The sequence below is a fragment of the Protopterus annectens genome, chromosome 7.part0 (genome assembly GCF_019279795.1).
Source record: "Protopterus annectens isolate FY-2018-M chromosome 7.part0, PAN1.0, whole genome shotgun sequence".
NCBI classification, from domain to species: domain Eukaryota; kingdom Metazoa; phylum Chordata; order Ceratodontiformes; family Protopteridae; genus Protopterus; species Protopterus annectens.
The window spans coordinates 27,600,446-27,622,187 of record NC_056739.1 but is presented as its reverse complement, the minus strand read 5'-3'; the positions used below and the strand labels follow the sequence as shown (position 1 = coordinate 27,622,187).

General features: G+C 39.9%; 1 protein-coding gene across 1 annotated transcript in view; it reads left to right on the top strand.

The window, feature by feature from the left end:
• LOC122805775 overlaps positions 1-21,742 on the top strand; it is an 889,800-nt gene that overhangs the window by 701,156 nt on the left and 166,902 nt on the right. The window contains exon 18 of the mRNA XM_044076042.1: positions 16,804-16,983. Within this exon, the coding sequence (XP_043931977.1) occupies positions 16,804-16,983 (180 nt within the window). The remainder of the gene's footprint in view (positions 1-16,803; positions 16,984-21,742) is intronic.

Genomic DNA, 21,742 nt, shown 5'->3' with positions numbered 1-21,742 from the left:
GTAGCAGACCATACGTCTGTTGGAGATGTAGCAGAGCAGATCAGGGTTCTGTCATCAGTATATTGGATACAGCTGACTTTTGGGATGACAGTATACAGGTCGTTAATGAAGATGGAAAAGAGCAGGGGCGCTAGTATAGAGCCTTGTGGTACTCCAAGGGTGTTGGGTAGTAGGTTAGAGAGTTAATTCTGTCAAAGAACAGCCTGCTGTCTCCCATTCAGGTAGAATGCAAACCATTGAAGGGCATTAGTATCTAGGCAGAATGTTTGCAGGGTGTGCATTAGAAGTTGATGGTTAACCATGTTGAATGCCTTGGAAAGATCCAAGAAGAGGGCACAGGATATGTGATTGTTGTTGCGATTATGGTTTATGGTGCTGGGGAAAGCTAGTAGGACTGAAGTAGTGCTGTGTTAGGTATCTGCCATGAGATGATTCGGGATTAGGTAGTGCATGAGTTGTCTGTGAATACATTTTTCCATAATCTTTATAAGTGGAGAGAGTATGGCTATTGGTCTATAATTGGAGAATTCAGTAGAGCTGCCTACTTTATGAAGTGAGATTACATAGGATATTTTCCAGATGGTGGGAATTCCAGCTTCTATTATGGTTCAATTAATTAGTATTGATACTGGGTAGGCAATAGCATCAGCTGATTTTTGAAGCTACTCGGCAGGGAGTTGATCAGCAGAGAGTGTGGTGGGTTTTAATTTTTTTGATCATCTTTAGCTACGTCCATAACCTCAAAGGCAACACACAGTTGTGTGCAGAGCTCATTGTAAATGTATCCAGCTATACTGAGCCAAAAGATCTGGCAAACCTCCTGGCTGACAAATTCTGCTCAGACGTTACTCCTCTCTTTCCTACAACCTTCTATCAGGAAATACCATCACCTGTCAATCTCCTCACAAGAACTAGGAACAGCTCCTTAATTCTCTCTTTAAGGCCAAGAACACGGCATCAATGGGCCCAGACAATATCCCAGGATGCCTTCTAAATAGCATGACACATGACCTGTCAGGCTTTCTGGAATTTCTTTAACTGTAGCCTCCAAACAAGCTCTTTGCCTCATGAATGGAGAACAGCAACAGTCATCCCTCTGCACAAAGGTGGGCCATCTACAAATCCTGGAAACTACAGACCTACAAGTCTCACTAGTCTTACATACAAAGCAATGGAAGTGATCGATAATGATATAGTAAACCTCCAGACACTGGACCCAACCCAGTTTGGTTTCAAGGGCAAAACATACAAACTCGTATGTCACCTGAAGGATCACCAGTTGGCTCAAAGTTAGGACCCAGGAAGATAGTACCGGGGAGTCCACCACTACAAATAGGCCAGTCACAAGTGGAGACCCTCAGGGGTTGGTCCTTGGACTGGTGCTTTTTGGCATTTACTTCTCTGATGGCAAGGCCAATGTCAGTTGGTTGCTTGCTGACTAAATTTGCAGATTACAAACTATTAGTCGTCATTAAATCCCACACCAACACAAATATTCTCCAGGAAGGGCCGACAGACAAACAATTGATGTCAGAGCCATAGACTAAAACTAAATGCCAAGAAATCCATAACAGTATCCTTCAGGACGTCATCCACCCCTGGTAACTACCATATTGACAACACACCCCTTTAAAGTTGACCCAGTAGTCAGGGACTTTGGGACACACATAGACAGTAATCTATCTTTTGACCATTATGTGTCTACAGTAGTGAGGAAATCATTCTATGTTGCACAACTTATAAACAAAATTATGGCATCTAGGTCCAAGGACATCATTGTTCCACTGTATTTGTCATTAATCAGACCTATCACTGAGCACAATGCCCACTTTAGTATGCACCTCACTAGGCAGATCCAAAAAAATGGAATGTTCACAGAGTTTCCTTACTAAAAGGATACAAGGCATAATAAAATGTCCTATGCAGACTGCCTCAAGGCCCTATCTCTATTCGGTCTCCTACAGGCTGTTGAGGGGAGAGCTATGCCTGGCATACAGGGCATTGTCAGACCCCACTCTGATGGACCTCCTGCATATCTGCAAAACAAATAGCACCAGCATTCCCCATTCAAAAGACTTAAACAGTGTCTGTGATATAAATAGGACCTGACGGAGAGACAAGTATGTATCCCAGAGACTGTCCCGTCGCTGGAACAGGCTCCCCATCTATGTGAAACAGAGTTCCTTCTTAACACAGTTCAAGTGTAGTTTGGACAATTGGATGGGGAACAGAAAATTCATCCCTGGCTAGGCACCTATGTCTCTAATGGACACATGCAACCTATAAATGGTTCATTTCCCAGGCCCCAGCTTGTAAATTGTTTCATCTCTCAAGCCGCTGCTTAGACTTATCAAAGATACCAGAACTTGACAGAGATTTGGGCTGCACGGCTAAGCTTAAAAATGCCCTTGTGGGCATTAGCCTAGTAAACACCCATAAACCTAAGAAGAGCTAATACATACCTGGTCATATGGGTCTTATAATTAATAGCCCAAAAGGCCAGGGTAGCAGCAGTATACACCTTTTTGCCCAGCCATTCCATGGCTCTAGTCTCCTTGTCAGATGGAAGAAATTCAGTAGAACTCAAGAGCTTGGAAGTTTTGTCAGAAGAGGCAGACACAACAGGCGGTTAATCAGGAGCCTGAGAAGCTGCTGAAAATTTGTTTTATCAGGGCAGCCAGGACTGGAGGGAACAGCAGAAGGCTTAGGAGACTACCACAGAAGGAGTTCATCTTCTGAATGTCAGAAACCTGAGTATAGTCTTATTTAAAGAATCCCATCATAGAAGAGACGGTATATCCCCAAAAAAAAGTTCCTCAAAGGAAGAATCTGGGCTAATGGAATCCTCTTCCTCAGGACCATAGCCCCATGGAGAAGGAATCCGAGAGCAGAAAGCCAAGTCCTCTTCCCCACAGTCCAAGTCCTCATCAGTAGAGTTTTGCTCCCTAGGCATCTTAATAGGAGAAGAGGATTGGAGGGGGGAGGGGGGAGCAGGAACTGAAACTGTCTGAGGAAGCTTCAAGGCCACACATGCATTAAACAGCCCCTGTATAAAATCCTGCCATTCTTGCTGGGGATCTTTGGAAGCAGGAGAAATAGGTTAATTTTTCTGCTTCTTCTTTAAAGGGACATCTGTCCTAAACACATTAGAAAGTTTAGACCCTTTCCCACACCCTTGCCCACACTCAATCAACATAGTGGGAATCTCCTCCCAAACAAGAATCTGCAGAAGACCCCTCGGGCCATCAGATATGATCGCCCAAGGTTCCCCCTCAACATCCACAACGGACTTCTGCACAGCCTGTAAGATGTGTGAGAAACTAGATCCATGCCAGCCTCCGACACAGTTGTGGAAGAGGAATACTACAGAATTAGTGGACGATCCTCCAGGTTTTCACCAGCCTCAAAAGAGAGATGTCCAGGGAAGTGGGTACAACAGCTGAATCCAACAAAACTTTTTTTCTCCTTCTTAGCAGACAATTCTGCCATTGTATCCTGTGCCAACAACTTAAATCATCAGTTCTTTAGGTAGATAGACAAGGAGGAGAGATGACTACAAAGGGTCTTAGGGGAAAAATGCTTGACAAATCGAGCACAAAGTATTGCCGTGAGAAGCACCCAAGCAAAAAAAAGACACTGCTCATGACTGTCCTTATGGGGAGTCTGTCTCCCACACACACATTTTCCCTTATGGGGAGTCTGTCTCCCACACTCACATTTTCCCTTATGGGGAGTTTGTCTCCCACACTCACATTTTCCCTTTCTGGATGATGTGTAAACCTGCAAACTTAATGAAAAAATAAGATAAGAAGAAAACCCCAATGGGGCACTTATCTGAAAAATGGCTTGGTAACCAACACAAATGAAGAAGCATTCAGACCAATGATCTAAGATGGTGTTTGAACTGGCGGCAAAGAAGTTCTGAGGTATGTAGATCCGTATGTCGCTTTTATGTCCTATACTGTGAGCGGGGAGCTTACTTGTGATGTATGATGTCCTTGAAAACCTAAGACTTTGGTGTATTGGCCAGATGTGGGGCTATCCTTGGGAGGGAATCCCTTTAATAAATACCACAACAGTGATATGGAAAGACATCTAGTTTTACTCATCACAGAAGTGGTTTCAAAGACCACAGAATGAAAAGCCCTATCTCTTTGCAAGTCTGAGCACCCATCAGAAAGTTTTTCCCCTAAAGACATCCAGTGACATCCCTTAGAAAAAAAAACTGTGTCGCAGAACGATAATTCTCCCATGGTTAGACCCATACACTGGAATCAACTGGAAAGGATATGACTGTCAGTTCGCAGTGGCTGTTAGGACTATACCAGACAAAACCAGAAGGGTTAAATGAGTTGTCTAAGTAATAACTAATGCCCAGTCTAAGCTGTGGCCCTGAAGTTGACCACATAAAGGCAAGGGCTTACAGGTTTGTTCTATTTATTCTAGGAACTGTGGAAGTTAGACCAGCAACAAAGGGATACATACCCTGCTGTGACCAAGGAGGGCATGTCAGATGTCAATAGGAACTCTGGTATGAGTTGTCTGGAATTTAAGTAGACCAACATTTACACAAGTAGCACACTTACACTCACATCTAAAGACAATGCCTACAAAACACTGTAATGCTTAAGCAATATATTCAAGTCCTGTCAGAAACCAATTAAATACTAATTGGTCTGACAGACATGCATGGGAAATCAGTTGTCCCCACTAGAATAGTAATAACACTTATCCCATAAATGCCTTAACACTCCACTCGTATCAGAGTCCCTACTGAATAAAATTAATGTGACATAATAATTGGTAGGTAAGTTGTACCATGCAAACACAAATGGTATATACCCTGTAATACTCAGTACTACACAAAAACCCTGTCAGAAACCTTAAAGCAATAAAATTAGTCTGACAGTATGAATCATAAGTAAATCTTCATTGTATGGACCAAAATCATATGTGCTGTAAATGTATAACCACTACACTAAAATACGGTCAGTGTCACAAATAGTAAAAGTTTGGTCCGACAAGTTGTGCCTACAGACACACAAACAGCATATGCCCCATAATGCAGAAGCGCTACACTAAAAACACCTCCTTACCCCTAGCATTCAACGTCCTCACAAAGTGTGCCGAGAGAATTTAAATAAACTCGACTCAGTATTACTGGTCTGACAATATGATGCTTCATGGGAATACCAGAAATCAGTAGCCAGACTCCCAAACATGTTGTGTCATTCCCACTGCCATACTAAAGCACCTGTGTCATTCATTAAAAAGGTGTCTGTTGTGTACATTTCTTTATATTCATCATAAACAGTCTCAGAAACACTTTCTTGCCCATAGACATGGGTACATTGGCACTGGAAGCTCAGTTCATTAATTACATCATATTGTGTGACAAGTCTAAATGACTGCATACTGATATTTAATGTGCATGCACATGCAAGCTGGTAAACAACTAAAACATTAAAAAATTAAAGTAAATGATATATAGAATTTTAACTAAATGAAGGATTAAGGATCCATTAATTCAGATCATCATCTACCATGATTTCATATAGTTTTACCTAATTCACATCCCATAATAAGGGGCCATATGCCATCATAGTCATATTACTCAGAGACACATTTTCTTCAGTTACATTTCTGAATGCGTTGAAACACATTTATACAAAGGCAGTATGAATTGGTTTCTCTGTTCATTTTCAGAACAAATTTTCTCCTTATGCTAGAACATGAATTCTTCCATTTAATTTTCAACACCTGGGCAATTCTGCTATTAAGAAGATGCAACAACTAATCCAAACTGCCAATGAATTACATTTATTTATGAAAAAACAGACAAAGCACTTAAAAAAGGCATTTCAGAAAACAGCAAGCAGGGATAAGGAGGCATATTTAGATGATCAGCACAAAGAACCGGAAGACAACAACAGAATTTGAAAGACAAGAAAATCACTTTTAAGAAAATTGGTTATACTAAGGGAAATTTGCAGGTAACAGTGGATATGACAAAAGACAAAGCTAGAAGAGACCTAAACCACGCAGATGATATTAGGTAGAGATGGCAGGAGTTTACAAAAGAACTGTATACAAAGTACTCTAACATCACTGATAAACATAAGAGAGTGAAGCTAAACGGACCCTTAAGGAAGTGATGGAATTCTAGCTTAGTTACTTAAATGATAAAAGGTGAAGAAAGCAGTGGAGTTCCACAAAAATATTTACTTCTGCTTTATCGGTTACTCTAAAACCTTTGTATGGACTATAAGAGACACCACTTTGAATGCTTAAAGTGTCAAGAACAGATCAGCTTGTTAATGAAGATGAAAGTAAAAAGCGTAAAGCTGGCCTGTTGCTCAACATCAAAGCATTAAAGTTTTATGTAGCCCCAATCATCTCTTTACAGATTGATTGGCAAGAAGTCGAAAATGTAACCAGTTTTTTTTTCATGGGCTCAAGAACTTCAGCAGATGGTACCTGCTGCGATAAAATTAAGATGCTTCCATTTTGGAAGCTAGGCTATGGCAAATATGGCTACAATATTAAAGAGCAAAGACATATTATCAACAAAAGCCTATATAGTCAAAATTATGGTTTTCCCCGTAATAACATATGACCACAAGAGTCAGGCTATAACTAAAGCTAGGAAGTAGAACTGTAGTGTTGGAGAAAACTTTTTCAGAATTCCATGGACTGCAAGATCATCCAGTCAGTCAATACACAAGGAAGAAATCTAGACCGCACAAAAAAGGTTTGATAATAAAACGAAAACACAAATATTTTGGTCACATAATGTGAAGACGGGATTCAGAAGTGAAAACAACGATACTTGGAAAGATTGACAGCAAAAAACTAAGGGAGTGGAAGAGGATGAAGAGTATACACAGCATTTTTGAAGTAATATGTATGAAAGAAGCAGTTGTTGACACATAGGACTGGTTTGCTAAAGTGTTTGCAATCTAGCAGAGGTGTATTAAATAATTGATGGCGTATATTACTATAAATGGAAGTATTCAAGGATTCTCAACAATCAGTACTGGCTTATTTCAGTATGTGTGACATATGGAGAAACTGAGAGAATAAATGTGAATATAGGTAGCAAAAACTGAAGTAATTTAGCTTTGTAATAACTTTGCTCTCAAAAGCCAAAAGCAGTGCTGTAAGCGGAGCATGTTTGAATTTAAACTGATTTAATTGCGCAGCGACATAAAACCAAAAACAGCACACAGCTAATGCTGAGTTTGAGCAATGAGTGATTAATTTTGTGCCCTGAATGATACTAATGCAGAGAGTATATTGGCCCCTCCTCCAAGGTTCACTGACCTTAGCGTTATTGTACGATAAGTAAGGAAATGCAGGAGGCACGGCTTCCCGTTATATCCAGAGTGCCCACCCAGAGAATGCTCTTCACTTACCTTCACTGAATAGCAGCCAAGCTGCTTACAAGTACCATCAGGGGATAGAAGTATGCTTATGCTGCCCTGATGTTACAAACAGAGCATTTTTCCAACAGGAAGAAACTAGCGGGATAAGGCAGTTCTATTTCCTAACTCTCATTTCTTTAGGCAGAGATCCTGTGTCACCAGAGTATAGCAGTGCTCGTGATTTTCACCACACTTGAACTATGCTGGCTGCAATACACTTACAAGAGTGTAGGTACTTATGGCAGCACAATCAGTAAAAGTAAGTCATTACAAATATTTTCAGGTACACAGTTTGGCTGACAAGGTGACTTTTGGCACATTCTGCTACACTAAGGAGAATTTTTATAATGGTCCTACATATAAGCTGATGTTTAATATTTGTGCCTATGATATATTGCACCTTTAAATAGATGCACCCCTTTCTTCTTATTCCTGGACAACTCCTTTTCTTCCAGCTCTGCATATCTCACCCATCTTCATTTGTTACTCTTCCATTCCCTCTTTATTACTTTATTAAAAGACTTAAACATGACATTAAAATGAAGCTCTTGCTGTGCAGGAAGTACAGCTGTACAAGATCTTACCATAACAGAAGATGTCTTTCTCTTCACTGCTGGCAGTATTCTTTACTACAGGGATCCCCTGATGTCTAACCAGTGCACCAAAGCCTTTAGGTTGTAATGGGTATGCGTACATCACATGTATGTTCCTCGCATATGGCGTGGGACATAAAGGTGACATTCAGATGTACCATCCTCAGAACTGAAAAGCCCCAGTAGAAATGACAGCTTAAGGATATTGTCAGGTAACAGGCACATTCAGAAGGAAAAAGGACCAGGGGTGGATAGAGGGAGGAAGCGAAAACTGAACCCGTGAAGGGGACATCTACTGTTATGGTAAGATTTTACACAACTGTGCTATGTCCTTCACTATCACTGTTGCAGTGTTATTTACAATAGGGAGAGTGCCAAAGCTCAGGAAGAAGATTAGGAGGAGGAAGGAGCAGCATAGCCCCCTAGGATTCCATGGAGAAAGGCCCTGGCAAAACCAGCCCTGCCCTAGAAATCACATCCAACTTATAGTGCTTGGTAAAAGTATGCACAGAAGTCCAGGTAGCTACCTCAAGAATAGAATTAATATCCAAACCCAAAAGCACCAGAAGAGGCTACAGTCCTAGTAGAATGAGCCTTAACAGAATAAAGAAGGCTCTTCCCATGAAAAGAATAACAAAAGGAAATGGCTTTAGATATCTAAGAAGAAATGGTTTGCTTGGAAACAGTCAAACCTAAAGATCTAGGATGAAAGGAAACAAAAAGCTGCTCAGATCTACAAATGGCTTTAGTTTTGAGGTGTCTATGGAAATTCAAGGTATGAAGAATCTCCTCACTAGCCAATTGTGAAGAAGGGAAAAAGTGGGCAAATGAATAGACTGATTAAGAGACAACTCATTAACCACCTTGGACATAAAAGAAGGATTAATATGGAGAGACACCCTGTCCTTATGAAAACCCAAAAAAAGAGGAACAGCTGTAATGGCTTGCTGCTCAGACACCCAACTGGCAGAGGTAAGGGCCAAAAGAACAGTCTTTCACGAACAATGCTGTAAGGAACCTGAAGCAGCAGGCTCAAAGGGAGCCGGAGTCAATTTTTCTAAAACTAAATTAAGGTCCCAGGAAGGAGGAACAGCCTTCCGGTGAAGCCTAATGTGAATGATGCCTTTAAGAAACTGTTTGGTCTCAAATCTAGAAGCCAAAGAGGGAGTCGTAGGCAGACAAGCAGAAATAGCTGGCAGGTAAGCCTTACCAGAAGAATATGCCAACCTAGCATTGTGCAATTCACACAAATAAAACAGAACTGAAGGAATATCCACAGTAAGTGGATCCAGGTTACAATAAAAACACCAGAAAGAAAATCTCTTCCATTTGGACAAATAAGATTTTCTAGTCTGGCCTCCTGCAGAACCCAAAGCAAGTCCTCAGAAAAAAAGGTGTCCGAAGGGGATCAAAAACGTATCGCCTGCAATGTAATTTGAAGAGTGGACAGGTGAGGATGGATAAGAGATGCCTTGTCTTGTGTGAGTAGATCCACCTTGTGAGCTAACTTGTGATAACTGTCCTTGGCTAAATGCAGAAGAATAGCGAACCAATGCTGTCTGGGTGAAAAGGGAGTCACAAGCAAGATTTTGGGAGCATCCCATTTTATCTTGAACAAGACCTTTGGAATGAGAGGAAGGGGAGGGAAGGCATAAAGAAACATCCCCCTCCAAGAAAAGAGAGGGTGTCCACCTTCCAAGCCAGAGGACATGGGACTTTGGTGCAAAAGAGAGGACGTTGTCTGTTCAGAGGGGGGGCAAACAGATCAACTTGACAAGTAGATCAATGGTGGACAATGTCCAGAAACACATCACTGTGAAGTAGCCACTCATGGTATTGTGCAATGGGCCTGCTTAAAGAATCTGCCACTATGTTCCGATCCCTGGCTGTAATAGAAACAAAAGGAAGAAGGGGGATGAAAGAAAACAGGAGTCCAACCCTGTGAGAAGGCAGGGATGCCAGCATTGGAACAGTCTGAAACCTAACCCTAGGAAAACATGATCCTGGGAAGGAGTCAGGAATGATTTTTTGTAAATTTACAGTAAACCCCAGGCTTTGCAGCAGACAAATATCAAAGTGAAGATGCTGAAGTAAAAATCTGTAGATAACAGGCCTGAATGAGCAGATCATCTAGATAAGGAAAGATCTGTATCCCCCTCCAACCTACAGGAAGCAATCTCAGCAGCGATGCATTTGGTGAATACCCTTGTGGCAGTACAGTGGCCAAAGGGCAAAGCAGAGAACTGAAAATGCCAGGAAGCAAGAGAAATGTAAAAATTTACTGAAAGGGGGGATGAATAGGATGTGTAGATAAGCATCCTTGAGATCCTGGGAAACAAGAAAAGCCTGAGGAAGCAGCAGGGGGAACAAGGTTTGAAAGGATAGCAACCAAAAGGAAGGAACCTTCAAAAAGGCATTTAGCTGAGAAAGACCTAGAATGGATCTCCGGGTGCCTTCTATCCTGGGAAAAAAGAACATTCTGGAGTAAAACTCCTTTTCCCCCCTGAGAAGTTGGAACATCTTGAATTGTTCCAAGAAACAACAGGCCTTGAAATACCTCTGGAAACCAGGGCAGCTGTTCCTGAGAAGGCTGTGGTATGCCCAAAAATGGGGGAAGCGATTTCTAATCCATGTACTAACCCAGGCAAATAATGGAAAGAACCCAGGAATCTTGAGTGATCTTTAACCAAATAGGAAGGGACAGGGAAAGACAACGAAAGACAGAGAGGAATGTGATTCAGAAGAGCAGGACAAAGAAAGTCAGACAGCACCTGGCTTGTCCGGAAAGTGAGGTTTCTGAGCTGAAGGGGTTTGGGTAGCCTTAGCAGGAGAAGCCCTTCTACCACCCTGCTTACATCTGGAGGGAAGGTGGGACTGTCTATGAACAACAGCAGGCTTGTTAGGGTAATTTCTTTGAAATTTCAGAACAGGTGAAACAAAAATGCATTTCAGATCCTTTAAAGCTTTACCTTTTTCCTAGAGGGACCTGTACAACTCAACTTCTTAAGTAATTGCTTTGCACTCTGTACTGCACATTCAGCAAGTCCATTTGATTACAAATGCTCTGGCCTACTAGTAACATGTACAAAGTCCTACTCTCTTGCAAATTTATGAAACAAATCGACTGGCAAATTGGGTAACATTGTCAGAGATTAATTTCTGTGGACTGCCGTGGACTGAGAAATGGTGTTTCAGCTTAGTAATGACTGTAGTAGAAGTTAGATTAGGTAGTAGATCAATCTCAAACCAATTTGAATAAGAGTCTACCAGTACTAAGTAATGTTGATTGTTCCACTCAAATAGTAGCTACTATTGACCATGGTAGTTCAGGGATTTGAATTAGCTGAAGTGGCTCTTTTTGTAAATGCAGTTTAGTACTGTTACATATCAAATAGGAAGACAGTACTCTATCAATGTCTTTCACTAGAGAAGTCCAAAACAAGTCATCTCACCCTTATCTTAGTAGATTTGGAACCTGGGTGACCATGATGCAAAATCTGGATATACTCTTGTTGTAAGGAAGGAGGAACAACAATTTTAGGACCTTTGAAAAATAATGCCATCTTCCATCAACAACTCATCTCTGTAAGGAAAGTAAGGTTGCACATCGGATGGTACACTAGATTGCTTTGATGGCCATCCAGCACTGATGTAGTGACTGAGCTTTTGCAAAACTGGATCAGTCATTGTATGATCTCATAGCTCATCAAGTTTTGTGGTAGTAGAATTACGCACTTCCATGGCATCAAAGTCAAAATACTCTGTGTCAAGCTGTTCGGTTGTATTTCTGGGGGATCTGGATAAAGTATCAGCCAGATAAAGAAGTTTGCCTTTTGTATAGATAATTTTGAAGTTGTACTTTTGCAGTTTAAGTATTATGCTTTGTAATCTCGCTGGAGCTGAATGCATAGGCTTCTTTAAAATACTAACCAAAGGTTGATGATCAGTTTCAGTCTGGATATCTCGCCCACAGATATAATCAGGAAACTTGGAACATGCAAACACTACTGCCAAAAGTTCCTTCTCAATTTTAGCATATTGTATCTCAGTTTGGGTAAGTGTTCTAGATGCATAGGCTACTGGCCTGCTTTCTTGAAGAATAACAGCACCTAAACAAAATTTTGAAGCATCACAGGAAAGAGTTACTGGTTTGTTGACATCATAGTACCTTAATGTTGGTAGGGTAGCAATTTTCTGCTTAAAAACCTCAAATGCTTTCTGGTGCTGTTCTAGCCATGACCACATTTTTTTTTTTTTTTTTTTTATGTGTGAGCTCTCTCAAAGGTGCTGTCAATTCACTGTAGTCTGGTATAAACTTCCTTAAATAGTTGACCATACCAACAAAACATTGTAGAGCTTGCACATTATCCAGTGCTGGCATTTCAAGAATGGCTGCTTGCTTGGACGGGTCTGTTCTCAAGCCAGTACTTGTAAATAATTGATGTACATATGTAACTTCTGGTAGTCTGAATTTGCACTTCAGAGAATTGAGCTTTAATTTCACTTGACATGCTCTGTCTAGAACTCTATTAAGAGTTCTCTCATGATCTGCTTTGCCATTACCTCCAACCACTAAATAATCTGCTATTATAGCACAAGGATAACCCAAAAACATTTGCTCCATTGCATGCTGAAATACTTCACTTGCAGAATGTATTCCAAATGGCATGCTGAACAATCTATATCTTCCAAATGGTGTACTGAATGTAGTCAGTAGTGAAGATTTTACGATCAAGCATCACTTGCCAAAATGAACTCTTTGTATCCAAGATAGAAAAAACAGTGGCATTCGGTATCAGGGCTGCGACTTATTCGACTGTATGCATAGGATGATATGGCCTCTTCAATGCTTTGTTCAAATCTCTTTGGTCAATGCCTATTCCTTTTTTATGAGCTGCTACCATGGATGACACCTATTCGTTAGGTTCTGTAAGTGGACAAATTACACCTAGTTTTGCACCATTTTATCCAACTGAGCTTTGACTTTAGGCTGCATAGGTACCAGAGCTATTATTGCTGGTAGGACCACTGGACTGATCTCTGGGTCTAATTTCATAGAATACACCACTGGAAGTTTGCACAACTTGTCTTTGAAAATATCAGTATACTCTGAAAAAATAGTGTTAGTGAAGCTGGAACTGGAACACATGCTTATTTGATGAACTTCTTTGGTAAAAGAAAGTAGATTCATTCTCAACCTGTCCCTGAGATGCAATAATGACTGCACAAGTCTTCAAATTACATAGAATAATAGGCTATAACAGTTCTTGGCCAGAAAACATGAAAGCACTCCTGAGCCTGCAGTTTGAATTTCTTCACCTCCATAAGTAACAAGTTTCACACAACTAGTCACATTTAGTTGTTCACCAACTCTGACCTTTGCAAATATATCTGCAGACATAACATTATACTTTGAACCAGTGTCTACTTTCAGCTCAGTGGATTTACCATTGATGCGGACAGTACAAATTTCTTGCCAATAAATGTACTGCATCAATCTTTTCACCAATCACTGACACACCATGTACATGGAAAGTGGACTGTTGCAGGTTTACTTGATCAACTTGCTTTTTTGAGTGACCCATCTTTGTAACTGTGTTAGGTCTACTGGATTTACAAAATCTTTGAAAATGGTTCCATTTCTTACATTTGTAGCAATGCTCACCAAATGCTATGCACTTGGCACCACAACTGTGACAGTTAATAAAGCTTGATTTGGGTTTTGCTGATTCATCCCTATACAATACTGAGCAGCATCTGTTGTGCACTGTATAACTTTGGTTCTGTGCTGAGCATGCTCCTTTAACTGAACTGGTCTTGGAATTTGCTAGAAGACTACAAGTTTTGCCTGGAAATCCCACAGGGGCTGCTTCTGCCAAGTGCTTAGGCCTGCCTTTGCCTGTCACACACTGCATGCTGTCTACATTAGCTCTGTAACCTGCTGAAACCATATTTTTATCACTAGCAAGTATAATTGTGTGCCTTTCTGTATCTTCACGGATCTGAATATCTCAATGGCTTTGCTCAGTGTCAAATCATGGTCATGAAGCAAAATCTTTCTCATAGCAGCATTATTAATACCACACATGAGTCTGGCCTTTATTAACTCATTTTTTAAATCACCAAACTTACATGTTTTAGCTTTGTTTCTTAGGACAGTGATGTAAGTTACAAAAGTTTCTCCTTGCTTTTGATCTCTCATGTAAAACAAATGCCTCTCTAATGTAACATTAGTCTGGAGTTGCACATTTCACTGAATCTGTGTGTCAAACACTTGGGGTCTTCCCTTGGTTCAGCCTGCACAACAGTACAACAAGTTTCTCCTTCACCTTCGTACACTGCTGGTGCATATACAAATGAATGCTCCCTTTCAATGGCCTCTGACCCCGCTAGGTTAAGCAAAATGAATGCCTTGCTGTGTACATCTTTACCAGACTAAGCTGCTTGTATAAATATATCATACTATTGCTCAAATATTCTCCAGTTCTCTGCAATATTCTGATCAAATACAAGTGGTTGTGGCTTGCGAAATCCATCTGCCATATTAACATATCTTAGTGAAGACTTTTGCAAATATGCACAAACACACAGACTTATACATACACATGCACATGCTTGAAATTTATTTCAGTGCTTGGATTAGGACAATAAGCCTCTGTATAACTGAACTTAATGAAATAAGTCTCCTGGGCATTGTAATACTTTGTAATCACTTTACTGTAAAAGTCACTTATCATGAAATTATTTTACTGTACAAGCTATTTATCTTGAAATTATTTGACCGTAAAAGTAATTTATGATCATTTTAAGAAACCTTTCGAATAGCTGCACAGTGCGAATAAACTGGGCAATAGAAGCTGAGGGCAAGAAACATTTAGAAGCAGCTGTACTTTACGAATAAACTATTTCGAGGTAATTGCAATTTGTGAATAAACTGTTTTGAAGTACTTCTACTTTGCAAATGAATTGGGCAGAAGAAGCTGAGAGTGAGAAACACTTTGAAATAACTGCACTTTGTGAATAACAGTATACTGAAATTTCCCAGAATAGCTGCACTTTGACAAATAGTCTATACAGTGCAAGAGAGACACACTGTAATGGCAGCATTCTGTGACTAGACACACTCATGCACAAGAAACTTTTCAAAATGTCTGTATTTGACTGCACTTCACAAAATAGTTGCACTTTGCACACAACAAACTCTTGAGAATAAATGCATAGTAATAAACACTCACTGTAAGTACTTTTACACACTTTGAGATACGTTGAATAGTTATGCTGTTCAAGGTCTCAATCAATGCATAGTAGTAATTTATGCCAAAACATAGTAATTTGCCAAAACACATGCAGTCGCCTTGCTTTATTTATGCTCAACGTGCCCTTTTCTGCCTCTTCTGTTAAATTTGTTTTGCTCATTTAATCTCTTTTCATGCCCATTATACTTTCTTTTGCTCATTTTAACTCTAGACATGCTTGTTTTACAATTCTGAGGTAGTTCTGAACCCCTTATGTACTTTCCTGATACTCGTTTTATCAAATAACCTTGTTTCAAACATTTCATTGGATTAATGAACTTTTTTATGCTTCTCTTTTGCTTAATAAACATTTCTGTGCTATTTGTTTGCTTAGTAATACATTTTGTGTCCTTGTAATGCTCCCTTTTATCTCTTTTAATAGATCAATCTTTTGGGCATATTTTCTTTACCTTTAGCTTGCTTCTGGCCCTTTTTGCTCTCAGTTCACTTGGTTTGCCTTCATCGTTACCTCTGCACCTCATGGCTCTGAAGAGTAGTCTTTACCATTCGGGTTCTGATACTATATCACTCACCAGGTCAGGAAGAAACAGGTGAACACTGTGGGTTCTTGTTCAAGCACCTTTATTATATACAAGCACATCATAAACAAAGCTAAGTAACTTTAACTTATAAACAAACTAGCTATCATGCACATAGATGTTAACACTCTGGCTGCACCTTCAAAATGGCAGTGAAGCTAACGCATGCTTGGTATTTATATACACACACATATTTTAGAAATTATTCTTTAAGGTACAGCATACCCGTTATTCTACAGCAGGAAGTTTACTTAAATGTGGCTTGTAAATCTGAGGGGACCGAACTAGTTGTTCAAAGAGCTAAAGGACTGACTTGATCTGTTAGTGCATGAAAGTTAACTAGACAACAGCATCCTCATATAAAATAATTTGAAAATAGCTGAATGAGACATTTAAATTATAACTGAAATGTTGCTTCACATAAAATGAAAAGTTGCTTTCCCATGTTATATCACATTCAGCACGGAAATAGACAGTACGATGTGAGATGTAAACTACAGAAGAGTTTCCCATGAGGCTTCTTCAACACCTTTCCCTTGTGAATGATATTATTGCAAGTATTTGTACAGTCTGGCTGCTTGGAGTATCTTTAAATGTAAAGGAGCTGTGGTAGAAAGTTGGGATTGACAGATCAACAGTGTTAATGTTTCGACACATAAACTGGATTCTCTCTGGCAGACAGAGATACATGTAGCTTTAAAACCTAGAGTTAAGAAAAAACTCTTGAGCATATAGGAAACTGACATGGCAGTGCGATGCATTATCATAATTTATTTAGTACAGTATGTGTGTGCGTATAGTGACTGTTGCAGCTAAAAATAAGAGGTTCTACGTACAGTACCCAGCATGTAATTACAATTACTAGGCTCTGCTGCAGTCATGTCAATGATAACTGCGTAAATGCAAACACGATTATGCATTGCTAACATGTATTTTCTCCTAAATATTCTAGTCAGCAAATGTCCTAACATAGATGTACAGCATGGGAGGAAGACAAGCAATTTTGGGCCAAACTATGAGTATGGCGATTTGGTTACATATGACTGTAAACGCGGATACAATTTGCGTGGAAGTTCCCAAATCAAGTGTGAAGAAAATGACATCTGGACTCCAGCTCCACCCACTTGTGAAAGTAAGTAATGCCTATTAAAAATAAATAAATAAAAGAGAGAAGTGCTTATAACATTAACATTGCTGAAACAATTTCCCATGTAAAGTGTAATGAGAAGTTTCTTTGCTTACTGAAAGTACAGAAAGGTAGGAAGCAGTTTATTAAAAAAAAGAAAAAATAAAGGTGGCTCTGTCATAGAATAGACAGATTGACTAAAAGTTCTTTTGATTCAGAAATTACTTTTGCAACAGTACATATCAAGCAGTCCCAAAAATGTTGAACAGTTATAGCCAACAGTTATGACCTCATATAATTATCATTTATTCTATTACTGCACATTTTTATGCTTGCCAAATTATTTTAATCAATGCAGAATTGCTGATTTAGATTTTTTGGACAATTACTTGAATCACTGTCCATATTATGGTTGTCTTGGATACAATTTCTGCAACAAGAAGGATCCCTTGATTAATACATAATATAACCAACAACTGATTATGTTACTCGTTTCTCATTATTAATAGATTAAAATTATATTTATACAAATGTACACCTTTAAGATAACCCAATAATTAACAGTACAGGTGACGTTACTACATACATATGTTGCTTTACATGATCACCAGTGTCTAAAACAGTCAACAGCTCAGAAATTAAGACTTAAGCAGAGAAAGTGCAGTTGTCCAAGGTATTATAGATGTCCTACCTCTCACTGTTGTAGTATTCTTCACTCTTAGGTTATCTTGCCAAGAATAACCAACTGTCCGTAGGATATCTTGTCAAGAATAACCAACTGTCCAGCCAGCATATCAAATCCTTTACACGTTCCAGGTGCCATACCTCAGACATATGTCCTACATGCAAGGCGTAAAGGTACATATGTGATGTATGAGCACCTAATCCTCAGAACTAGAGCAACCCCAGGGGAAAGTATTAATATGTACATCCAGGAAGTGAAGAAAAGGACATAAGAAAGACCACTCAGCCAGAAGGAAGCCAACCGAATGGAACAGGGGGTAGGAGGGAAAGACAAAATACTGCAGCAGTGAGAAGTAGGACATCTACTGTTATGGTAAAATTTAGACAACTATACCATGTCCTTCCTTTACTGTTGTAGTATTTTTCACACTTATGAGAGCACAAAGCTACTAAAAAGTAAGGTAGAAGGAAGCCAAAGAAGAGCCCTCCACAAACACATGAAGGATGGTCCTGCAGTATCCACCCTGTCTCTAGAAATGACATCCAACTGGCAATGTTTGGTGAATGTGTGAATGGAAGACCAAGTAGCTGCTTCCAAAATGTATATGGTCTCCAGACCCTTGAAAAATGTGCAAGAAGAGTCCACTTCTCTGGCAGAATGAGCACAAACAGAAGATGAAAGTTGCTAACCATGAATAGAATAGCAAAAAGAAATGGCCTTAGAAATCCAGGAAGAGCTGGTTTGCTTAGACACCACCAAACCCAATTTCCTGGCATGAAAGGAAACAAAAAGCTGCTCAAATTTCCTGTTTTTTTTATCTAGGTAACACCTGAGCTGTCTATGTAAATTCAAGGTGTGAAGAACCCTGTCATTAGGGTTCTGTGCCGAAGGGACAAAAGGAGGGGGATGAATGGATGAATCATTAACCACCTTAGCATAAAAGGAGGACACGTACAAAAAAACACCGTCTTTATGAAAAATGGTGGAACCGCCTTGAGTACTTGAAGTTCAGAGCCCTCTTCGCTGAAGTAAGAGCCACCAACAATACAGTCTTCCAAGTACAATATTGTAGGAAATAGGAAACTCCAGGTTCAAAAGGGGACAGATTCAATTTCTCAATAAGAAAATTAAGGTCTCAAGGAGGAGGCTTTCTTGGAGGTCAAATATGAAGGATGCTTTCAGAAATTGTTTGACTTCAAAAGTAGAAGCCAGAGGTGAATTCTAAGGAAGACAAACTGAAAGGGCTGACAAATGATCTTTACCAGATTAATATGCCAAGCCAGAATTGAGCAATTCAAACAGAAAAGAAAGGACCATACGAATAACTACAGAAAAGGGGGTCCAAGTCATATTTGAGACAACAAAAAGAAAAAAAAAAATGTCTTCCATTTAGTCACATAGGATTTTCTCATAGTGGGTTGTCTGGCATCCTGAAAACCCCGAAGCACGTCCCCAGAAAATTGGTGTCTAAAAGGAATTAAAACCCTATCACCCAAAGTGCCAAGTGAAGGGTCATCAATTGAGCGTGAATAAGAGATCCTTTGTCTCATATGAGAAGATCCAGTCTGTGAGGTAACTTGTGATGACTGTCCCTGGACAGATGACAAAGAAAGGGGAACCAGTGCTGTCGGGGCCAAAGGAAGACGTGAGCATACCTCTCAACCTCTCAGTGCAAGAAATCGAGACAAAGCCAGAAATAATGGGAGTACAAAGGCCCAAAAACAGGTACATATTTTAAATATGGTACCTATAAACTTAGAAAGTTGTTAGAATAACAGATTTTGCATTATTATGTATTTTCTGAAGGATATGAAACTCAAATGTCTGCCATTATTTAGTATTATTTAATGAAGTCAATCCTCAATGATTTGCCAGAAAACCACAAATTTTATGAAGAACTGACAAAAAATATGAGGCAAAAATCTGGACATTCTGTGAAAATCTGGACAGTTGAGAGGTATGGACACCAGCATGATTTTAGGCCTGTTCCACTTGTGCAGCACCTTTGGTAGTAGAGGAAGAGGGGAATAGTCACACAAAAGATCCCCTTCAAGAAAAATACATGGTTTCCATTTGCCAAGCCAGAGGACTTTGCACTCTTGAACAGAACTGGGAAAGTTGTCTGTTCAGAGGGGAGGCAAAAAGATCCATTTCAAGAGTACACCACTGATGTACAATTGTTCTGAACCTGCTCAAAGAGTTTGCCAAAAGAAATGTAAACTATCTGAAAAACCAAGTGATGATGGATTGAAAAAATCCCAATCCTGAAGAGCCAGCTTGCAAAAATGGTAAGATTTTGTACCCCCTCCCTTGTTTGCTTATGTACCATATGACTGTGGTATTGTCTATAGAAAACCTTTACTGAATCTGGAACCCAAAAGGAATGAAAGGCCTGAAGAGCTAGAATTAGAGCCATCATCTCTTTCATAATGATATGGTTTGCCAGTCATTGATGATACTAAAGACCCTGGACTTCAAGGCTGCTGGAGATGGCAACCCAACAATGATCAGAAGCATCTGTGTACCGCTCCTGAGTAGGGAGAGGAACCTGAAAAGGCAGACCCGGATTCAAGGAAACCTGTTGAATCCACCAGCGGAGCTCAAGCCTGAGGCAAACCAAGAGAGGAACCAGAGACTCCAGAGGGTGGCAGTGCTGGAGTCAAACAGTCTTGTGATACCATTGAAATTTCCTCATGTGGGGTTTGACAAAGGGAATCATGGGAATAGTGGATGCCATGTACCCAGAGTTTAGATAAATTCAATTGCAGGAAGGACTGGAAGATGTAGAAGGGAAAGGACATACGAGGGGGTACTGAAAAGTTCTAAGTCCAACCAACTTTCTAAATTCTAAGTGTTATTTTGCCTCTGTAGCTTAAAAGAGGGTTATTTCATCTTGTAAATTGCCAATTTGCAGATATGTAATGATGTGTTTTGACATTGTTTCAGATCATTGATTGAAACATGTCAACAAATAGTGTGGAATTTTCATGTGTGGAACTCTGAGCAGTCATGAAGTTCTTATTCCTGCAGAAGAAAACTCTAAAGGAAATCCATGAATGTATAATGCAAACATTGAGCGAGAAATGCCTTTCTTACTGAACTGTGAAGAAGTGGTGTAACAAAGTTTAAGTGTGGAGATTTTGAGAGTGAAGGTGCAGCAATGCCTGGGAGGCCTCAAAAGGTGTCAGCTCCTGAAGTTGTTGACCACGTCCATGACCTGATTTTGGCAGATCTGCAAATATTGGCTAAAACAACTGTTGACACACTGCAGATATCCAGGGAATGTGTTGCGTTTATACTCCATGAGCAGCTAGGTATGCAGAAGCTGTCAGTCTAGTGGGTGCCCAAATGTTTGAACACCGATGAGTAAAAACATCAAGTGGACACTTCCAAGTTGATTTTGCAGCATTTTTGTCGAGCTGGTGCCAACTTTTTATAACTAGTTACAGTTGATGAAACATGGTTACACCACTATGATTCTGAGACAAAACAACAGTTCATGCAATGGTAGCACTCAGCTTCACCAAGGAGATAGAAGCTCAAGACCCAAAAGTCAGCAGAAAAGGTCATGGCCATAGTGTTTTGAGATCAAGAAGGTGTTGCAATAACCGACTATCTTCCAAGTGGCCAAACAGTTAATGCAAAATACTGCTGTAACTTGCTGTGCTGATCAGAGGCAGCACTGAAAGAGAAAAGAAGAGGGAAGCTGCAGAAAGGAGTTCTCTTTTTGAGATCTGTTCACAAGGATGGCAAAATGATGGATGTTTTGACAAAACTGGGGTTTGAGTGCAAAGACCATCCACCCTACTCACCAGCTCTTGCTCCATCTGACTATTTCCTGTTTCCAAACCTTAAAAAGAGTTTGAAAGGGCAGCCATTTTCAAGTGATTTGGAGGTGATTGCAGCCACAGAGCAGTATTTCAGTGACCAGACTTCGGACCTTTTTTTGGTAGGGTTACAGAAACTTCAGACACGCTGTGCCAAGTGTCTTGAACTTCAGGAAGAATATGTTGAATAACTTTGTAAGTTTCATGGCTCCATGTGATTCCCTTCTTGATGGGCTTAGAACTTTTCAGCACT